Genomic DNA, 20396 nt, shown 5'->3' on the forward strand with positions numbered 1-20396 from the left:
TGGTGTAGACCATTTAGCGCAAATTTTATTTTCTTAAGCAAAATCCAATATGGAGTGAAACAGGAACTATTATTCTGGAAAAATGTTTCCTGACAATATACCAAAGAAATATCGAGATGGTAGAGACAAGAATAGACAACAGATCTCCAAAATTCTGGAACTGTGATTTCCATCTACCTACCACCTACTCAGGAGCCCCCAATGGTGCAGCGGGTTAAGCCGCTGAGCTGCTCAACTTGCTAACTGAAAGGCTGGCAGTTTGAATCCGGAGTGCAGGGTAAACTCCCGCTGTTAGCCCCAGCTTCTGCCAACCTAGCAGTTCGAAAACATGCAAATGTGAGTAGATCAATAGGTACTGCCCCGGTGGGAAGGTAACAGCACTACATGCAGTCATGCTGGCCACACGACCTAGGAGAAGTCTGCAGAAAAGGCCGGCTCTTCAGCTTAGAAATGGAGGGGGGAAGAGGGTGAGAGGAATGGGAGGAAAATATATAGAAAGATTTGGAAGGTAAATGTTAAAGAAAGGGAAGTACTATTATGATTATTATGATTATAAAATTCAATTAAAAAGGGGGGGATAAAAAAGAAATGGAGATGAGCACCACCTCCCAGAGTCAGACACGATTAGACTTAATGTCAGGGGGAAACCTTTACCTTTACCACCTAATCAGTATTTTGACCTAAACCTAAAATAGCCAGGATGCTTATTCCTGTGGAAACCAGCTTTCATCCCAAACAATAATTTTAAACCACAGAAGCCAAAAGAATAAGTTTCACTTTGATAAGAATCTGTGTCCACAGTTTTTTCCTGAATACTTTAAATGTCAGCAAACTAATTTTGGCACCTCTACTCATTGAGTCTGCATAAACCAAGTTGTTTATTGTTAATTCCACACCCAGTTTTGACTTGGCCTATTTGAAATTCAGAATCAAAAGATAAGTCCAATGTCAATGTCAAGAACACCACTGAATGATTAGTTCTGGTTTCTTAATTCTTTGTTGGGGCTTAAGATGGTAAGATTACATTTAAACAAGAAACTGCACACACTTCCGGGACTTTTAGAGATGGGAATTGCTATTGGTAGGGTGAGGTTTGGAAAGCTGGACAAGACCATTATAGTATAATCTCCATATCTGTAAAACCGGCACCTGTGGTTTTATTTATACACTTCCAACAAGGTATGTCCTCTCTAGACATTTTCTATGTCCTCCAGTGCTGCTCTATGTTATGTACCCAAATTATGATTATTATGATTATTATTATTATGTTATCCCGCTTTTCTGCCATGAATGGGACTCAAAGCAGCATACATAAAACTGCAAATACATAATACAAAACCCGTCATCCCACAACCCAACATATGGACAATAAATCAACACATAATGTCAACCCAAAATTACATAAATATAAATAAGCATAAAAATAACACATTATCAGTTTAAAACTCTACACCTCCAACCACTGAGATTGTCCTAACACATTAAAACATAAGCTGAACAGTTCAGAGCTCCATAACTCTGGCTATATGAGCCTTGAGGTCTTATCTGACCAAAGCGACTAGACTTGTGTGTTATCGGGGAAGGCCAGCTTCCATAAGGTCTTCACTCAGAAGTAAAAGGCCAATAATGAGGGACTGAATGTGCCTTTTTGGGGAGGGAGGTCCGGAGCCGTGGGGCCACCACCAAAAAGGCCTCTCCCTCATTCCCACCAACCATACTTGTAACGATGGTGGGACAGAGAGGAGGGCCTCTCCTGAGGATCTCAGGGCTCATTTAAGCTGATAGGAGATGTAGTCCTTTAAATAGGCTGGGGCCAAACCATTTTGGACTTTATAGGCTAAAACCAGCACCTTTTATTGCACCTGGAAACAAACTGGAAGCCAGTGTAGCTGCTTCAGGAGCAGAGTAGTTCTTTCCCTGTATCCCAATCCTATCAGCAGTCTAGCAGCTGACTTTTGTATGCAGTTTCCAAACACTCTTCTGGGGCAACCCCACATAGAGTATGTTACAATATTCTAGTGTGGACTAAGGCGTGTACCACCATGGCCAAATCAGGCTTTACAAGATATGGGCGCAGCTGGCCAACAATTGTTAACTGTGCAAAGGCCCTCCCGTCCACGGCCAACACCTGGGCCTCCAGGGTCAGCGCCAAGTCCAGAAGGACCCCCAGACTGCCAACCTGCGCCTTCAGGGTGAGAGTGACTCCATCCAGCATAGTTGCAACCCAATACCCTGATCAGCCCTATGACTGATCGTCATACTTGTGTCTTGTCTGGATTCAATTTCAATTTGTTCTTCCTCATCCAGTCCATCACAGCTGACAAGCACCAGTTCAAAAACATATCCCACCAGTGGACGTGGGAGTCAGACTGTATTACTATACTCCATTCAGTCAGTCAATGTTATGCTATGTTTCAAAAAGGAAAACTATGACTCTATCATACTTACTTTATACAGCTTGCCATCTGGCTCTGTCCTGAATTGGCGATACAGTCCATTTGCATATCGTGAAGCCACAAGTTTCCCCAAGATAGATACATAATCTAGAATAGACAGATGTTTTACATGTGTGACATACTGGAACACTAAGGTTGCTGACACAGTACAACCATTTGTCTTATTAGGAATACTGTAAATCATATGCAAATAGCCATAGCATTTGTTTATTAACAACACGAATGGTCACAGGACTCATGTTACGTATTGTGCTTACAGGAATACTGACTCACACATTTGAATTTTCCACTTTTTGTGATGTTACAACCTAGAATTGGAAATGATTTAATTGTCATTATTAACATTTGATGTATACAAGATACCCAATACTGTTAATGTAAAATGTTATTGTGGCACAAACATTAAGCAAACAAAAAAAAGCCATTTCAATCCCTTTCAATTCCAGGTTCTGACACAACAAAATGTGGACAAATCTGATCCTGAAAGCTAAGTAGGGTCAGGTGGTTGAAGGGAGAATATCAGCTAATGCCAGGTACTGTAGACTATATTTCAGAAGAGGGTTAGATCACTTCTGAAATTTTTCTGCCTCAGAAAATTCTATGAATTTCAAATCAACAGGAACCTAGAAGGCACATACAAACACATGTGTGAATACTTGTGGTTTTGTGTGAAATTTCTCTCATGTTTTTTTTTCTTTTCCTGAAACATGTATGCATTCCCTATAAGTTAAAAAAGAGGGGAAAGGGAAAATTCAAGGTTATTTTGCATGTACCATCTTTCTTCTACTGCATACTAGGTCATCTGCATGTTCAGGCCTCACTGACCACGAAACTATAATGCTATGCATATGCTATTGGATCTTATTTTTGCGAAAGATTAGGCTACACATCATGCAAAAGAGCTATCCATTACAGCTTTGCCTATAACATAACACCTTCTTTGTGACGAAATCCAATCTGGGACAAAATCTGAGAAAAGGTCATCTTATTCTTCTTGAGCCCATGAAGCTGGAGCCATTTTACAGAGGAGATAAGAGGTTGCACATCCAAATCCCACTGAATACTATGATTCCTTCTGTCTTTTTTTTCCAAGTCCTTATCGAAGGCAACAAGCGAATGAGACTTATCGTGGTCTTTTTTAGGCTTTTCATTCAAAATAAGTTCTGTCAAGAAAAGACATTATAAGCTTAAATATACAGCAAAACTACAGCCCACTTCCTTCCTCAGCTATCTCACCCAAAGTTCTCTTACTAATGCATACATACATAGGAAAATTAATAAACCGTTGTTATATTTTATATTGTACAGTAGAGTCTCACTTATCCAACATAAACAGGCCGGCAGAATGTTGGATAAGCGAATATGTTGGATAATAAGGAGGGATTAAGGAAAAGCCTATTAAACATCAAATTAGGTTATGATTTTATAAATTAAGCCAGACATCATGTTATACAACAAATTTGACAGAAAAAATAGTTCAATACGCAGTAATGCTATGCAGTAACTACTGTACTTACAAATTTAGCACCAAAATATCACGTATTGAAAACATTGACTACAAAAATGTGTTGGATAATCCACAAAGTTGGATAAGCGAATGTTGGATAAGTGAGACTCTGCTGTATTATATATTTTTATATTTTTATACTTTCAAATACTGTATCCAACAAGTAGAGAATATTTTGCAAATTTTTGTAGTGAATATTTTGCAAATAAATATACTGTTAGCTACAATTTCCCATTTTCCCTATGTATGGCAACTTTTGGGACACCCTGTATATTCATATGACTATTTCTTTATAAACACAAGTACTGAGAGGAGTTATTAATTTGAAGAGGATCAGTCCTAACTGCCTTCATCTGCAGAAGATACCTGAGAAAATGTTCACTGCAATTAGGCCAAGAACTTTTCAGTCACCTGCTGTATATGAGGGTTGAATGAAAAGTAATGCCTCCACCATCATTACTTGGGTTTGGATGGGAATATTTTAATAAACCAAATGCAGAAATAATCCTTAGAAGGTGCTCTTTAACTACCACTATTTACTTTTCCACATAATCACCAGACAATTGGATACATTTCTGCCAACGATGAACAAGTTTTCTTAATCCGTCACGGAAGAAGTCGACACTCTGTTTCCGCAACCAGCGTCTCACAGTACCCATCGTACACAGATCTTCCGATAGTCAAGCAAAGCAATAATGTGACCCACATGTTCTTATGAAATGCCAAGTATGCTTGAAATTTCTCTCTGATACGACGATCATCCTGAATCAATCTGTCAATCTTTTGCTTATGAAACTCAGTGGTTGCTGTCACAGGACATCCAACTCTTTGTTTGTCACACAAGTCAGATGTTCCCAGCTCAACATCTTTAAACTTACTTGCCCAATGACGCACAGTACTCACATCAACACAATCACCATAAACAGCTTGCATTCTCTGATGAATCTCCTTTGGGGTGACACCTTCTGCTGTCGAGAATTCAATGACTGCACGTTGCTTAAGTCGTACTGACCGACCGTCTGCACAGGGTTTCATACTTTGCACTTTAACAACACAGCCGTTCAATGCTAAGGCTTCCCGCCAAATGGAACTATAGAGGAAAGTCTACTGAACAAGCCAGTACCTGCCAAATACCAGTACTGCCATCTACTGAGGAGTTATGAAGGAGGCATTACTTTTCATTCAACCCTCGTAAGTCCTGATTCTAGCAGATAAACAATAGGTATTTCAACAAGCCATTCTGGCTTTCTTTCAAACTTTCCTAGCCATAACTCACACTCAAATAACCATCTACAGGGCAGAGCACCTATCTGTTGCTGGAGGTCTTCAAACAAAGGATCTTAACTTCCATTTGCTACAGGATGCTTTGACTCTGCCATTTCTGAATATATCCGTTGGAAGATAGTCCCCCAGCATTTTTATTCTATGGCTGGATAAACCATAAAGTTTGTTGCTCTTCCTCAATATTGCTCCGTGAAAATTATGGAAGCTCTTGTGTAGTGTATAAGGAGAATGCTATTTAGCACAGCAGGTTAACTGCCAGCTGCAGTAAATCTTGCCAACCAAAAGGTTGACAGTTTGAAACCCAAGTCAGGATGAGCTCCTGGCCTTTAGCCCAGTTTCTGTCTACCTAGCAATTTCGAAAACAGCAATGTGAGTAGATAAATAGATACCCCTTAAGTGGGGAAGTACTCATAAGGCACCCATAACGAAATGCCAGAAAAGTGCTGGTGATTCGATCAAGGAGGAAGTTTACGAACCAAACTCATCGGCAGGGAAAGGAACGACAGCACCCACACCCATGGCCAGAACCGAGCACAACCTCCAATAATAATAATAATAATAATAATAACAACAACAACAACAACAACTTTATTCTTGTACCTCGGCTCCATCTCCCCAAAGGGACTCAGGGTAGCTTACATAAGAAAAACAGTCCATAAATTTAAAACACAATATAATAACATAGTTATAATACAACGTAACATGACAATTATTAAAACCAAGACATCAATTGCTATGTACAGAGGGTGATTAGTGCAAAACTCTGAGTAAATTCCATGAGTAAAATAGAGATGGGTGGGGGAGGACAAGGAACCGATCGCATTATAGTACTAAAACCTATAAAATGAGGGGGCAATATTAAAGTGCAGCACAGTTTGAAAACACGATACATGGCTGGCGGCCTCTTCCTCAAAAGCGCACTGGAACATCCATGTTTTTAGACTCCAGTGGAAGGTAGAAGGCACCGAAGATGGAAAAGCCTATATATATACCTCTATATACTGTATGTACAATTGTCTGTCTTGTCAGTTTATAACAGCATTAAATATTTAATAATAATAATAATAATAATAATAATAATAATAATAATAAACTTTATTTATACCCAGCCACCATCTCCCCAACGGGGACTCGGGGCGGCTTACATGGGGCCATGCCCAGAACAATACAATATAACAAAATATAAAAACAACACATCATAACACAATTAAACAATACAATAGATAATAATATACATTACAACACAAAATCAGAAAAGCAATAAAAACCAGGGCGGGCCACATGAATACTAAGTTAAAACTCGGGGTGAGAAAGAAATAAGAATAAAAACCACGGGGAACAAGGACATAAGATAGTGGTACAGTCCCATATATTTCCCATATATGTGTTCTGTGATCTGCTCTGAGTCCCCTTCAGGGTGAGAAGAGCAGAATATAAATACAATCAATCAATAAATAAATAAATAAATAAAATCTTCATCTACTGACAGGTATAGAAATAAACATGTATCCTGTTTAAGCAAACTTCAATGTTATTTGGTAAATTTTAAGGTTCTCTGGAGAAGTTGGAATTTGCTAATAAATATTCACAGTGCCAAAGAGACTGCACAAAATATAGCACAAAATAAATGGAAGGAGTATTGCTTTTCATCATTAACGACCTCACAGAATAAAAGAAAAGTGACAATGGCCTTCTCTCCAACGCGTCAGCAAGTGACACCATGTACTCTATTTTCCATGTACTTAAGAGGCACCGTTAATTAATATACATGTGTTTATTCAAGTGTACTCACATCATCATAGGTATTTGCCTAGCCTCACTTTTCAATGGCTTTCCTTTTCAATCCATGTCTCACCTACTCACTGTTATTTCAACTCTTTGTTTTCAACCCCACTTCTTATTTTGTGTCACTTTGGTCTTCCTGCTGTCCTGCTAGATGTCTTCACTTGCTAAGAAACAATGCCTCTCTTGGCCTACAGCCCTCTGAATGTGGTGAGGTTAACTGCTTCTGTGTTTGTTATCCTGCTTCAATATCTACCTAAGTCCTATGCCCTTCTTTTGTTCAATTCCCCTTGTTTTCTTACTCTTCCTTTACCTTCTTGTTTCTACTCTACTACTACTCTTCCTTCAGCCCTCCAGACTATCTGCCCCTTTGATTTCCTTGTATGCAAGACCTCTATCCATTAGACTTCCATTTCCTAATCCTATCCTCGCATAATTCTTCTTGTAATAAAAGCCTGCTTGAAACAATTATCCCAGCCAAACAAACAATCTTTGTCTTCAGAGAAGTTGCAAATAAATAAAAAGGTTGTTGGCAGCTTCATTCAGAGATTAACTGGAGCATAAAGGAGCATCCCATGACATCACACATGCTACACAAATATCAATTTACTTTCATCAGTGCTGTGACAAACTACAGAGGTTTTGCTAACACTATTGTTGTTATTATTACCGGTATTTGCTTTTTACTTAAATAATCCAAAAATATAATGATAGTTATATATGCCCTAAATAGAAAAACAACTGCATTGGAGAGACTGGCAGCATAGTTGTCAAAACACAAAGCATGTTCATCAGAACTTTTGGCTGTGAATTACTTAGTGAAATCTCATCATCTTAAAATACTCACGTTCACTCCAGGTAAGCCGTTTACCCATTTTGCCAATCATTCTAAACACGTTGATTCTTTGCTTCCTTTTATGTTCTCCTTAAAATGAGAATGAAAAAATATTTTGGTTATACTGATAGCATCAACAAATACAATCAAGACTAGACCTGAATATTTTAGATACGAGACAAAGAAATTAGAGCTCCAACAATTTTATGAACTAGAAACTGAATTTACAGTACATCTACACTGTAGAATTAATGCAGTTTGACACCACTTTAACTTCCATGGCTCGATTCTGTAGAATCAAGGGAGTTGTAGTTGATGAGACACCAGCACTCTTTGGCAGAGAAGGCTATAGACCTTGTAAAACTACAATTCCCATGATGCCGTAGCATTAAGCATGGCAGTTAAAGTGATACCAAACTGCATTAATTCTACAATGCAGATGCATCCTCCTTGTGTCTGTGTGTGTGCGTGTGCACAGGTAGGTAGGTAGAAGGAGAAAATGAGAATTTCTGCTGTTTGACAAATGTCAAGAGAAAGATAATTGTAATCTGCAGTGCAGCTGCAACCCTAAGAAAATCTGAACATTTGGAAAATTGGACAGAAGATGCTGAATGCCATCTCCCTTACACAGTGCAGCATCTACATCAATGGTTCCCACTGCAGTACCAACTAGCAAGTCATGCATTTTGTCTCTAAGGAAACAGTTACCTCTAAATACTGATGACAGGTAATAAAGAAAAACTGATTTCACTGCTATTGTGCAAGACTGAATTTACTTTTCAAAATCCTTACAAAGTAATCACCTTTATACAACGATATGTATTAACTCCAGGTACTTCCTACATGGAATTATATAATTTAGGTCCCATGTTGAGAGAAAGCATAGTCTAGTCAGTCTGAGCATTGCACTATGGCCTCTTCTACACTGCCATATAATCCAGATTATCAAAGCAAATAATTCACATTATCTGTTTTGAACTGGATTATATGAGTCTACACTGCCATATAATCCAATTCAAAGCAGATAATCTAGATTTTATATGGCAGTATAGAAGAGGCCTCAGAGTGAATCTACACTATCCTATATCCCAAGATCTGGTCCCAGATTATCTGTTTATTCCAGATTATCTAGCAGTGTAGACTCATATAATCCAGTTCAAAGCAGATAATCTGGGATCAGATCCTGGGATATAGGGCAGTGTAGCTCAAACTTCAGTCTCTGGAGATCAGAGTTTACATCTTCACCTGGCCATGGAAACCCTTTGGGAGACCTTGGGAAAGCAATATTCTCTCAATATGAAAGAAGATAAAAGCAAACCTCTTTGAACAAATCTTGTGCAAAAAAAACCCCTGTGGGCCCTTCCACATATATCCCAGAATATCAAGGCAGAAAATCTCACAATATCATCTTTGAACTGGATTGTATGAGTCCACACTGCCATATATTCAAGTTCAAAGCAGAAAATGTGGGATTTTATTCAGCTGTGTGGAAGAGGCCTGTGTTAGGTTCAGCTCAGCTGGAGATGAGTTGAAGGCACATGACAGCAAAAGTCGGAGATGAGTTGAAGGCACATAATAACAAAATTAAATATATACATCAAATATTTTGAATGCTATTAAGCATTGAATACTATAGGAATCATAGAGTGAGATGGTTCCATATAAATGTCAATTGCAGCATGCCAATAGCATAACAATTCCTCAATGATATTTTAACTTCTGGTATTTCGGCAATGATGATAAAAACCTGGGCCGCTTCCACAAAGCTATATAACTCATAATATCAAGGCAGAAAATCCCACAATATCCGCTTTATCTGAGTCCACACTGCTATATATTCCAGTTCAAAGCAGATAATGTGGGATTTTATTCAACTGTATGGAAGGGGTCCTGGATGTATTCTACAAAAACAATTCCATACTGGTATTCTCTCCTTCTGCACATATAAACACAACTTTCCCACTTTTACTCAGGTTGATTTCTCTAACAGGAAAGATTGATTCCTGTGAAAACCTCCATAGAAAATTGTGCATGTGTAGTGTGCTCTGCAGGTTCTGTGCCAACAATTTTAGTCTTTTTATTCATTTCACCATCAAACTGTTAGACAGAGAGAGAGAAGGCTAGAAATCACTTGATAATATGGGATTAAATAAGTGTCCCCAAGGGGAACAAGACAAGGGAGTAGGTTGGAGCAAGCTGAAATATATGTCGTCGAAGGCTTTCATGGCCATAATCACAGGGTTGTTGTGTGTTTTCTGGGCTGTACAGCCATGTTCCAGAAGTATTCTCTTCTGACGTTTCGCCCACATCTATGGCAGGCATCCTCAGAGGTTGTGAGGAACATGGCCATACAGCCCAGAAAACACACAACAACTCCAAGCTGAAATAGATCCACCCCTCACATATTTTTACTAATTTGTAAATAATATATTTTAGCAATATTGTTGAGATTACAATGGACATCACTACTTTTTCTTCCAGGAGCTGACCATTTAAGCCAGGATGTACTGGAGCGACCAATATGGAGACAGGACTCACACAGCCAAACATGCTGAAGCACCACATTAGCATCACTGGACCATCACTTCATCTTCCATGTCAATGCCATGGCTTCTGGCTAAATACAGTGCTCTGGCCATCACCTATCATGTCTGCTGACATCATTATAAGGTGTTCATGTGACCAGCAAAGAATGGTAAATCAACCCCTTCCTTCTTGTGATGATGACAACCTGGAAATAAGTCAACCCTTTTCCCTGTGCTAATCAGCACATTCAAAGGCTGATTCTGTAGTGTCCGTCTAGACAGGGCCAAATTAGGCTAGCTGTCTAGTCCTAATTTTGTTGGGAACAATAATAGGTTTATTAAACAGAGCTTGTCCACAGAGGAAAGCAGATGAAGAGGAACATGGCCTCTGAAGACGTTATTCTGTCATGAAAAAAAACATATGATTGTGTTGTCGAAGGCTTTCAAGGCCGAAATCACTGGGTTGCTGTGATTTTTTGGGCTGTATGGGCATGTTCCAGAAGCATTCTAAGAAAATCCAACAAATGTACATTCAGCAAAAGACAAGAGGGATCCTCTCACCTTTGCAGGAGTCTACTGTATATCATGCAGCTGTGGACAAGTCGAATCCACCAAACACACTTTGCCCAAACATGAATCAAAGAACATGAAAGGCACTGCAGACTAAGCCAACCAGAGAAGTCAGCCATAGCAGGACACTTAACTTCACTTCGGCAGAAAAAATGGAATGCAAAGATACAGAATGGGGCACGCCTGGCTTGACAGCAGTACGTGTGAAAAAGATCTTGGAGTCCTCGTGGACAACAAGTTAAACATGAGCCTACAATGTGATGCGGCAGTGAAAAAAGCCAATGGGATTCTGGCCTGCATAAATAGGGGTATAGCATCTAGATCCAGGGAAGTCATGCTCCCCCTCTATTCTGCCTTGGTCAGACCACACCTGGAATACTGTGTCCAATTCTGGGCACGCGGTTGAAGGGAGATGTTGACAAGCTGGAAAGCGTCCAGAGGAGGGCAACTAAAATGATCAAGGGTCTGGAGAACAAATCCTATGAGGAGCGGCTTAAAGAGCTGGGTATGTTTAGCCTGCAGAAGAGAAGGCTGAGAGGAGACATGATAGCCATATACAAATATGTGAGGGGAAGTCATAGGGAGAAGGGAGCAAGATTGTTTTCTGCTGCCCTGGAGACTAGGACACAGAACAATGGCTTCAAACTACAAGAAAGGAGATTCCACCTGAACATCAGGAAGAACTTTCTCACTGTGAGGGCTGTTCAGCAGTGGAACTCTCTGACCCGGACTGTGGTGGAGGCTCCTTCTTTGGAGGCTTTTAAGCACAGGTTGGATGGCCATCTGTCAGGGGTGCTTTGAATGAGGTTTTCCTACTTCTTGCAGGGGGTTGGACTGGATGGCCCTTCCAACTCTACAATTCTATGATTCTATGACTTGATGAACCAACCTGGACACAGCATATTATTTGAGAACAAGAAATGCTAGACCACTTTAACAACCACTGTGTCAGACTACACAGAGAAGCCACTGAAATCCACAAGCATGTGGACAATTTCAACAGAAAGGGGGAAACCATGAGAATGAACAAAATCTTGTTACCAGTATTTAAAAAAAACTCTAAAATCAAGACAGTAAATAAAGAACAACACTCAGAAAACAGTAATTCAAGACAGGAAAAAATCAAGGCCACCGAATACCTCCTAACAAAGGATTCCCCCAGACAGGAAGCAGCCGGCTTTGAATCTGCCAGGCTATCCAATGCTAATCAAGCTGACCAACTGCAACATTCAGACTTGCCTCAAATAGACAAGAGTTTTTTCTCCCACCCTGGACATTCCAGATATATAAACCCCATTTGCCTAGTTCCAACAGACCTCACAACCACTGAGGATGCCTGCCATAGATGCAGGCAAAACATCAGGAGAGAATGCTTCTGGAACATGGCTATACAGTTCGGAAAACTCACAACAACCCAAAGCATATGATGACTCTGATAACTGCAAATTTTATCTGTAAAAAAATCAGTTATGATCATCTTTTACAAATTAGCATCCGTTGCTTGGATCCCTTGGTCCCAACTGTGTTTTTCATCAAATCTATTCCTTTAATATCCACTGGCCTTATTTAGTGGGACAGTGGAAGACAAGATATAACACTCCCACAAAAAAGAAAGAAAAGGTGAAAATAGCCTGTAGATAAAATTAGGAACACTAGAAAATGGTACATCATGAAAGAAAGGAACATAAACCCAGAGAAGTAGTGAAATATAATTCAGAATGAAATGAAATAAAACTATATGAAGCTGTATGGGATGTCCAGCAAATTGTAAAAACTAATAGTGAAAAGATGAATCTGAATCCTCACTTGTCTACCTCAGCTTCTCTGTCTTCTGAATATCAATGTAAATGGCAAAAAAAAATAGGAGTCATTCTCTGAATTCTCTGGAGAGAGAAAAGCCAGGGTATCAGTTTTTCCCAGATTGGGATGTCTTACGAAATAAAGCATGAATTGAAGGACTATGGTTTGCTTAGCTGCTCACACTCCAAACAGGACTCAACTCTTACTGAAAGTGGCATCCAAGCTCATCCACGTTGGACACACATCTGACATCTAATCACACATAATGTGTTTACATGGAAAAAGCAAAACTCAGTCCACCCTGGGATTAACACTGCAAATTAAACAGTGTTAAAACGTTGCCTAGTGTAACAAAATGCCATGTTTCTTTACAGCTGCTCCGGGCTAAATTTATTGCAAATGGAGAGAGGGGGAATGGGGGGAGGGGGTACATAATGGTTCTAAAAGGGAACAAAAATTACTAGAAACTCTGAATGGAAAGCAAACTTAGACTTGAATTTAAAGAGTCCAGAGTTCAACAAGCATAATTTTACAAATATATATAAATCTATTAGATCTTTAAAATGCCACTTAACAGTTAGTTGTTTTGCTTCAACAGACTAACATGGATATTCTTTTGAAAATAATTAAAAAGATTATCTTAAGCTTCATAGTTTAAGCTACTGTAGATTCACTTGAAAAGTTCAGAAAGAGTTCATTCAGCCAGACTTCTCCTTCGATTTGGGAGAATGTGTACAAATATCCCTTGAGCCTGAGCTTGTACTGAATGCTAAGATTTTAACAGATGCAGCCATCTGTGCAAAGAAAGCTATATGCCCCATAATAAATGCATGGATTTCTCAGAAAGCTTAGAGGCTTAAAGATTCAAGGCAAGAAACTGGCAAAGGTCCAAACAAAACACTGAAACCTGGGAGGCTGCCTACATATAGCTTTCTGCATTTGACTTGGGGGAAGGGGGACCAGTTTAGCTTCGTTTCTAGTTTAGCTTAATTTACTAAAGAAAACTATTCCACTATGAAACACCAGCCATCTCAGAGCTATAATGGATTTAGCATTAACCTCATCCAATTCTCTGCTGTAAGGTTGCATGCTTTGTCTTATATGGGAATATATCAACATCACCTCACACTTTAATCTAGAAGAGAACATGATCAGACCCGACAGCCTGTTCATAACTGCATTTCTGCCTGATGCACTTGCAAATGTATAGGAGACACAGGAGATCGGTGGGAGGCACACCACTTCACTTTGCCTCCAAGAGGCCACTGTTTCCTTCAGATACACCTAGATCAGACCATAATATATTGCTGCCTGAGGCAAGACAAGATGGCACCCTCCTCCTCTTCATGTAGAAAATCCAGCCTGATTAGCAGCTCAATCTTTTGTTGTTGATATATGCCTTCAAGTCGAGTAAGTTATGGTGGCCCTATCATAGGCTTTTCTTGACAAGACTTATTATTGAGGGGACTGGCTTCAGGAAAGGAAACCCGCTTCATAGAAAATCTGCTACAATACTGGAGTGTTTTTTTTTTTGTTCAATTCCAGGGGCAGAGAAGCAGATAATGAAAACAAAAAAAATGGCCTCCCTCAGAGGAGTGTGCTTGCTCCATCAGTGTTTAACATTTGCACAAATGATCACCCACTGCCAGAAGAGACAGAGAGTTCCATCTATGCTGACGATCGTGCCATCACCGCCCAAGCAGGAAATTCTGAAATAATTGAACAGAAGCTCTCCAAAGCGTTAGGTGACCTTACTACCTATTACAGGGGAAACCAGCTGATTTCTAATCCATCTAAAACACAGACGTATGCTTTTCACCTTAAGAACAGACAAGCATCTCGAGCTCTGAGGTTTATCTGAGAAGCAATCCCACTGGAGCATTGCAGCACACCAAAATACTTGGGAGTTACCCTGGACCATGCTCTGACTTACAAGAAGCACTGTTTGAATATCAAGCAAAAAGTGGGTGCTAGAAACAATATCATACAAAAGCTGACTGGCACAATCTGGGGATCACAACCAGACACAGTGAAGACATCTGCCCTTGCGCTTTGCTACTCTGCTACTGAATATGCATGCCCAGTTTGGCACACATCTCACCACGATAGGACAGTGGTGAGACATGCTGCATTATCACAGGATGCCTACGCCCCACACCACTGGAGAAATTATACTGTTTAGCCAGTATTGCACCACCTGACATCCGCCAGGAAGTAGCAGCCAACAATGGAAGGACCAAGGCAGTGACGTCTCCAGCCCATCCCCTATTCAGATATCAGCCAGCACACCAATGCCTTAAATCAAGAAATAGCTTTTTAAGATCTACAGAGATACTCCCAGGAAGACCTCAGCAAGCAAGAGTCCAAAAGTAGCAAGCTAAAACCCAGAACCTCAATCCATGAGTTTGCATTGGGCACACAGAAGACTGGGTGACATGTAAAGCATTGAACAGACTGCGCTTTGGCACCATGTGATGCAGAGCCAATCTTCAGAGATGGAGCTACAAAGTGGAGTCCACGACATGCGAGTGTGGGGAAGAGCAAACCACAGACCACTTACTTCAATGAGATCTGAGCCTGCCACATGCACAATGGAGGGCCTTCTTGCAGTGACACCAGAGGCACTCCAAGTGACCAGATTCTGGTCAAAGGACATTTAGTATAATGCCAAGTTTTAAACTTTATTTGTATTATTAAATATATTACAAATGTACCCTCGGTTTCACTTCTGATAAATAAATAAATAAAATACCAAGAGGGAGCGGGGGTTCCATTGCCTTCCTCCAAAGATGAGAGAGTATGACTTTGCTCAAGATCACCCAGTGGTTTGAACCCTGTGTTCTTAGTCCCTCTCTCAAACCACTATACCACATTGCTTCAGTGCTAATCTCTGATAACATCCTCCACTGTACACGAGTCTAGCAGACAATCTTGAGCATTGGGTATTCAAAAGCACTCATAGATTTTGCCTTCCAACACTTCACTGTCATAGACCAATATCTGCTACTTGTGGCAGCAGCCTCATCCTGTCTGGTGGTAAAGTTGGCCTTGTTCCCTTGAGAAGAGAGTGATATCTGCACTATATCTACACTGCGCTATATCCCAGGATCTGATCCCAGATTATCTGCTTTGAACTAGATTATAGGTGTCTCCACTGCCATATAATCGGGGATAATCTGGGATGAGATCCTGGGATATAAGGCAGTGCAGAAGGGGTTTGGGTTGGTAAATGGTGCAGAGGGAAAGTTAGATATGTCTTTCTCCATCACTGCTGCAAACAAATTCAGTCCTTCCCCTATGCTAAAATCTTAGTTATTGAGTGGATTGGTGGGACTCAGAAAAGTCCATGTCAGCTGCACGATTCTGAGAATTATATTCCAAATATATATTTTCAAGCTGTAGTCTTTGAAAGTACTTTTATTTTTCCTTTATCTTCCCCAAAATGGATTTCTTTGATGAATATAAATTTTCCGTAAGAACCCATGTGTAACCACATATTAAAATGTGAAATCCTTTTCAAACCACATGAAAACACAGTTCATGAGGGTGCAACCACTGCATGTTTTTAATCATCTACTTAGACATAATTATCATTAAAACCATATTCCCTCATATGGGCAGTGTGGTGAAAACTATTCCTGCTTCCAGAAACCTCATACATACTGCTTCCCATTCTCTGAAGAAAGGTTCACTGGAATGTGCAAATGGGACTAATAGTAAATTAGGCTACAATCCTGTATCCATTAGAAAAAAATGATGATTGTTAGAGTTGAAAGCAGTGAAAAAAGAAGAAGACTGTCTTACAGGTGGATAGTCTCAATGAAGAAAGCCACATTCCTGGGACTACAGGATCTGAGCAAGGCTGTTGACGTTGGGGACTTTTGAAATCTTTAATTCATGTGATGGCCATACGTTGAAGCTGATTTGAGGAAACTGAAAATGATAACTTAATTGAACTTAATAGAATTAAACACAATAGAATTTGCTTCAAAATAGGCAGGTATATGATCACACTGTCATTGTGACTTAAGGCACACCTACACTATAGAATTAATGCAGACTGACACCACTTGAACTGTCATGGCATAATGAAAAGTGGTACCATAAATCCTGAGATTCAGCATGATATGGTGCTTTACATATTTGTTACAATTATCCAATAGAAACCACAGCTTTTCAGGGGTGGATTTCATGGCCATGGTAATTAGACAAAGTTTGCCCATGCCTCATATATATGCATAAATACATTTCTTTGAGCATGATAAATGTTTGCTTCAAAAAGTTTGAGAACCCCTGCTGTAGGGTATTTAGACGCTACCTATGATAAAGACGCTAACTATGATAAGTAAATAAAGAACATCACTCAGAAAACAGAGGAATTGCAGATATGAATCAGTCAGGGGCAGCTAACACTTCCCTGCAAAGGATTCCCCTAGGCAGAAAGCAGCCAGACCTTGAAGCTGAAAGGTTATTCAATGTTAATCAAGGTGGCCAATTGAAACATTCACACTTGCCTCAAACAGACAAGAGTCCTTTCTTTCATCCTGGACATTCCACAGATATATAAACCCCACTTGTCTAGTTTTCAACAGACCTCACAACTTCTCAGGATGCCTGCCATAGATACAGGTGAATTGTCCGGAGAGAATGCTTCTGGAACATGTCTATACAGCCCAGAAAACCCACAGCAACCCAGTGATTCTGGCCATGAAAGCCTTCGACAACACATATGCCTTAGTCTTAATTGGTTCATATTTTTAAAATTCTATCAATGCATAAGCAAAATGTATGCATTTTTTCCTTCCGGAAAGGTGTGATTAATGACATTAACATAATATTTAAGACCAAATATTAAAATTAAATACAAAGTGCTATAATTAATATTATATATTAGTTATGTAATAATTGTTTTATATCATGACCATGATGATAAGAGGAGGCGGAGGTAGGGAAAAGGAAGAAAAGAAGAGGAGGGAGGAGGAGGGGTAAGAAGAGGGAGAAGAAAAAGGGAGGAGAGTAGGAAAAAGAGGAGGAGGGGGAAAGAGGAAAAGAAAGGAGGAGGAGGGGGAAGGGGAAGATGAAAAAGAGGAGGAAGAGGAGGAGAAAGAGAAAAGAAAAAGGAAGAAGAGAAGAGAAAGAGGAAGAAGAGGAAGAGGTGGAAAAAGGAAGAAATGGGAGGAGAATAAGGAAGAAGGAAGAGGAGGAGGAGGAGAAAGTGAAAAGGAAAAAGGAAAAAGATAAGAGGCGGGAGAAAAAAGGGGAGGATGAAAAAGAGGAGGAGGAAGAAGAAGTGACGAGTGGAGTGCCGAAGGGTTCTGTCCTGGACCCGGTTCTGTTCAATATCTTTATTAACGACTTAGATGAAGGGTTAGAAAGCACGATCATCAAGTTTGCAGATGACACCAAACTGGGAGGGATGGGCAACACTCCAGAAGACAGGAGTAGAATTCAAAACGATCTTGAGAGATTAGAGAGATGGGCCGAATATAATAAAATGAAGTTCAACAGGGACAAATGGAAGATACTTCACTACGGCAGAAAAAATGGAAATCAAAGATACAGAATGGGGGACGCCTGGCTTGACAGCAGTGTGTGCGAAAAAGATCTTGGAGTCCTCGTGGACAGCAAGTTAAACATGAGCCTACAATGTGATGCGGCAGCGAAAAAAGCCAACAGGATTTTGGCCTGCATCAATAGGAGTATAGCATCTAGATCCAGGGAAGTCATGCTCCCCCTCTATTCTGCCTTGGTCAGACCACACCTGGAATACTGTGTCCAGTTCTGGGCACCGCAGTTGAAGGGAAATGTTGACAAGCTGGAAAGCGTCCAGAGGAGGGCGACTAAAATGATCAAGGGTCTGGAGAACAAGCCCTATGAGGAGAGGCTTAAAGAGCTGGGCATGTCTAGCCTGGAGAAGAGAAGGCTGAGAGGTGACATGATAGCCATGTACAAATATGTGAGGGGAAGTCATAGGGAGGAGGGAGCAAGCTTGTTTTCTGCTGCCCTGCAGACTAGGACGCGGAACAATGGCTTCAAACCACAGGAAAGGAGATTCCACCTGAACATCAGGAAGAACTTCCTCACTGTGAGAGCTGTTTGGCAGTGGAACTCTCTCCCCCGGACTGTGGTGGAGGCTCCTTCTTTGGAGGGTTTTAAACAAAGGCTGGATGGGGGTGCTTTGAATGTGATTTCCTGCTCCTTGGCAGGGGGTTGGACTGGATGGCCCACGAGGTCTCTTCCAACTCTAGGATTCTATGACTCTAGAAGAAAGAAGGAAAAGAAAAGAGGAGGGAAGGGAGAAGAAAAAGGGTAGGATGAAAAAAAGGAAAAATGGAAAGAGGAGGAGGAGGAAGGGGAAGGAAGAGGAAGGGTGATGGCATGCAATACTTGTAACCATGGGCATCTCACTCATTTTTGCAGTGTAGGTGAAGAGGGAGCTCTGCCCTCTCCGTCTTGCCGCTTGGCCCAGGTGCCAGCCAAGAAGTGCCAGCCTGCAGAGCAAGAAGGGCCAGGGGCATTTACAGGCGGGGGCGGGCAATGGCCCCCAATCCGGGAGAGGGGACAACCGCGAGGGCCTGTTGGCGCCCCCTACAGGCCAGGCCAGGCCAGGCGCCCCCTCCTCCTCCTCCTCCTCCTCCTCCCCCTCCTCACCTGATTCGACCCGCTCTCGGCTTCCATCCCATTGTGTCTCAACAGAGGCGCCAGTTCCGCTGCTTTGGCTCCATCCAGCCACTCGCTTTTGTTGACGCTGGAGACGGCGGGGTTGCTAAGCCCAGGAGAGGCGCGCCTCCCTCCAGCACCGCCCTCCAGGGAGGAGGAAGAGGAGGAAGAGGAGGGCGGGCGCAGGGAAGGGGTCTGGAGGTAGTACCTCCGACTAACTCTGCCAGAGAAGTCAGCCAGAGCAGAGCCCTTGATGAACCAACCTGGACACAGCGTACTATTTGAGAACACAGGAATGCCGGACCACTCTCACAACCACCATGCCAGACTACACAGGGAAGCCATTGAAATCCCAAAAGCATGTGGACAATTTCAACAGATAGGAGGAAACTATGACAATGAATAAAATCTGGCTACCAGTATTTTTTTTTTAAAAAAAAACCTCTAAAATCAGGACAGTAAATAAAAAACAACACTCTGGAAACAGGAATTCTAGACAGGAAACAGTCAGAGCCAGATAACACCTCCCAACAAAAGATTTCCTCAGGCAGGAAGCAGCCAGGCTTTGTAGTTACAAGGCAATTCAATGCTAATCAAGTTAATCAATTGCAACATTTACACTTGTTCTTTCTCCCATCCTGGACTTTCCACGGATGTATAAACCCCACTTGCCTAGTTTCCAACAGACCTCACAACCTCTGAGGATGCCTGCCATAGATGTGGGTGAAACGTCAGGAGAGAATTTTCTGGAACATGTCCAGAAAACTCACAGCAACCCAGATCTGTATGTAGTTCAGCCTTGCCTGGGGGCTTTCAAGGCACTGCTGACTTACAGTGACTTTATCATGGAGGTGCTGCATAGGGGGTCGTGCCATTGCTTTCCTGTGCGCCTGGTGCCTCCCTCACCAAACTTTGCACAAACCTCAGGATTCCATAGCATTGAGCCATGGCACTTGAAATGATGTCAGGCTGTATTA

At 41.0% G+C, this 20396-nt stretch overlaps 1 protein-coding gene across 4 annotated transcripts in view; it reads right to left on the reverse strand.

Moving 5' to 3' along the window:
- vwa3b (von Willebrand factor A domain containing 3B) overlaps positions 1-19560 on the reverse strand; it is an 86524-nt gene extending 66964 nt beyond the window's left edge. For 3 of the 4 annotated variants that reach the window (XM_062975375.1, XM_062975373.1, XM_062975371.1), the window contains exons 1-4: positions 19168-19391; positions 7877-7954; positions 3392-3619; positions 2449-2543 (exon numbers count right to left, since the gene is read on the reverse strand). In XM_062975375.1, the coding sequence (XP_062831445.1) occupies positions 2449-2543; positions 3392-3619; positions 7877-7954; positions 19168-19171 (405 nt within the window). In that variant the 5' untranslated portion in view covers positions 19172-19391. The other variant, XM_062975372.1, reaches the window with a different exon arrangement.
- Positions 19561-20396: the final 836 nt, after the last annotated feature.

The sequence above is a fragment of the Anolis carolinensis genome, chromosome 3 (assembly GCF_035594765.1).
Source record: "Anolis carolinensis isolate JA03-04 chromosome 3, rAnoCar3.1.pri, whole genome shotgun sequence".
Taxonomy (NCBI): Eukaryota; Metazoa; Chordata; class Lepidosauria; order Squamata; family Dactyloidae; genus Anolis; species Anolis carolinensis.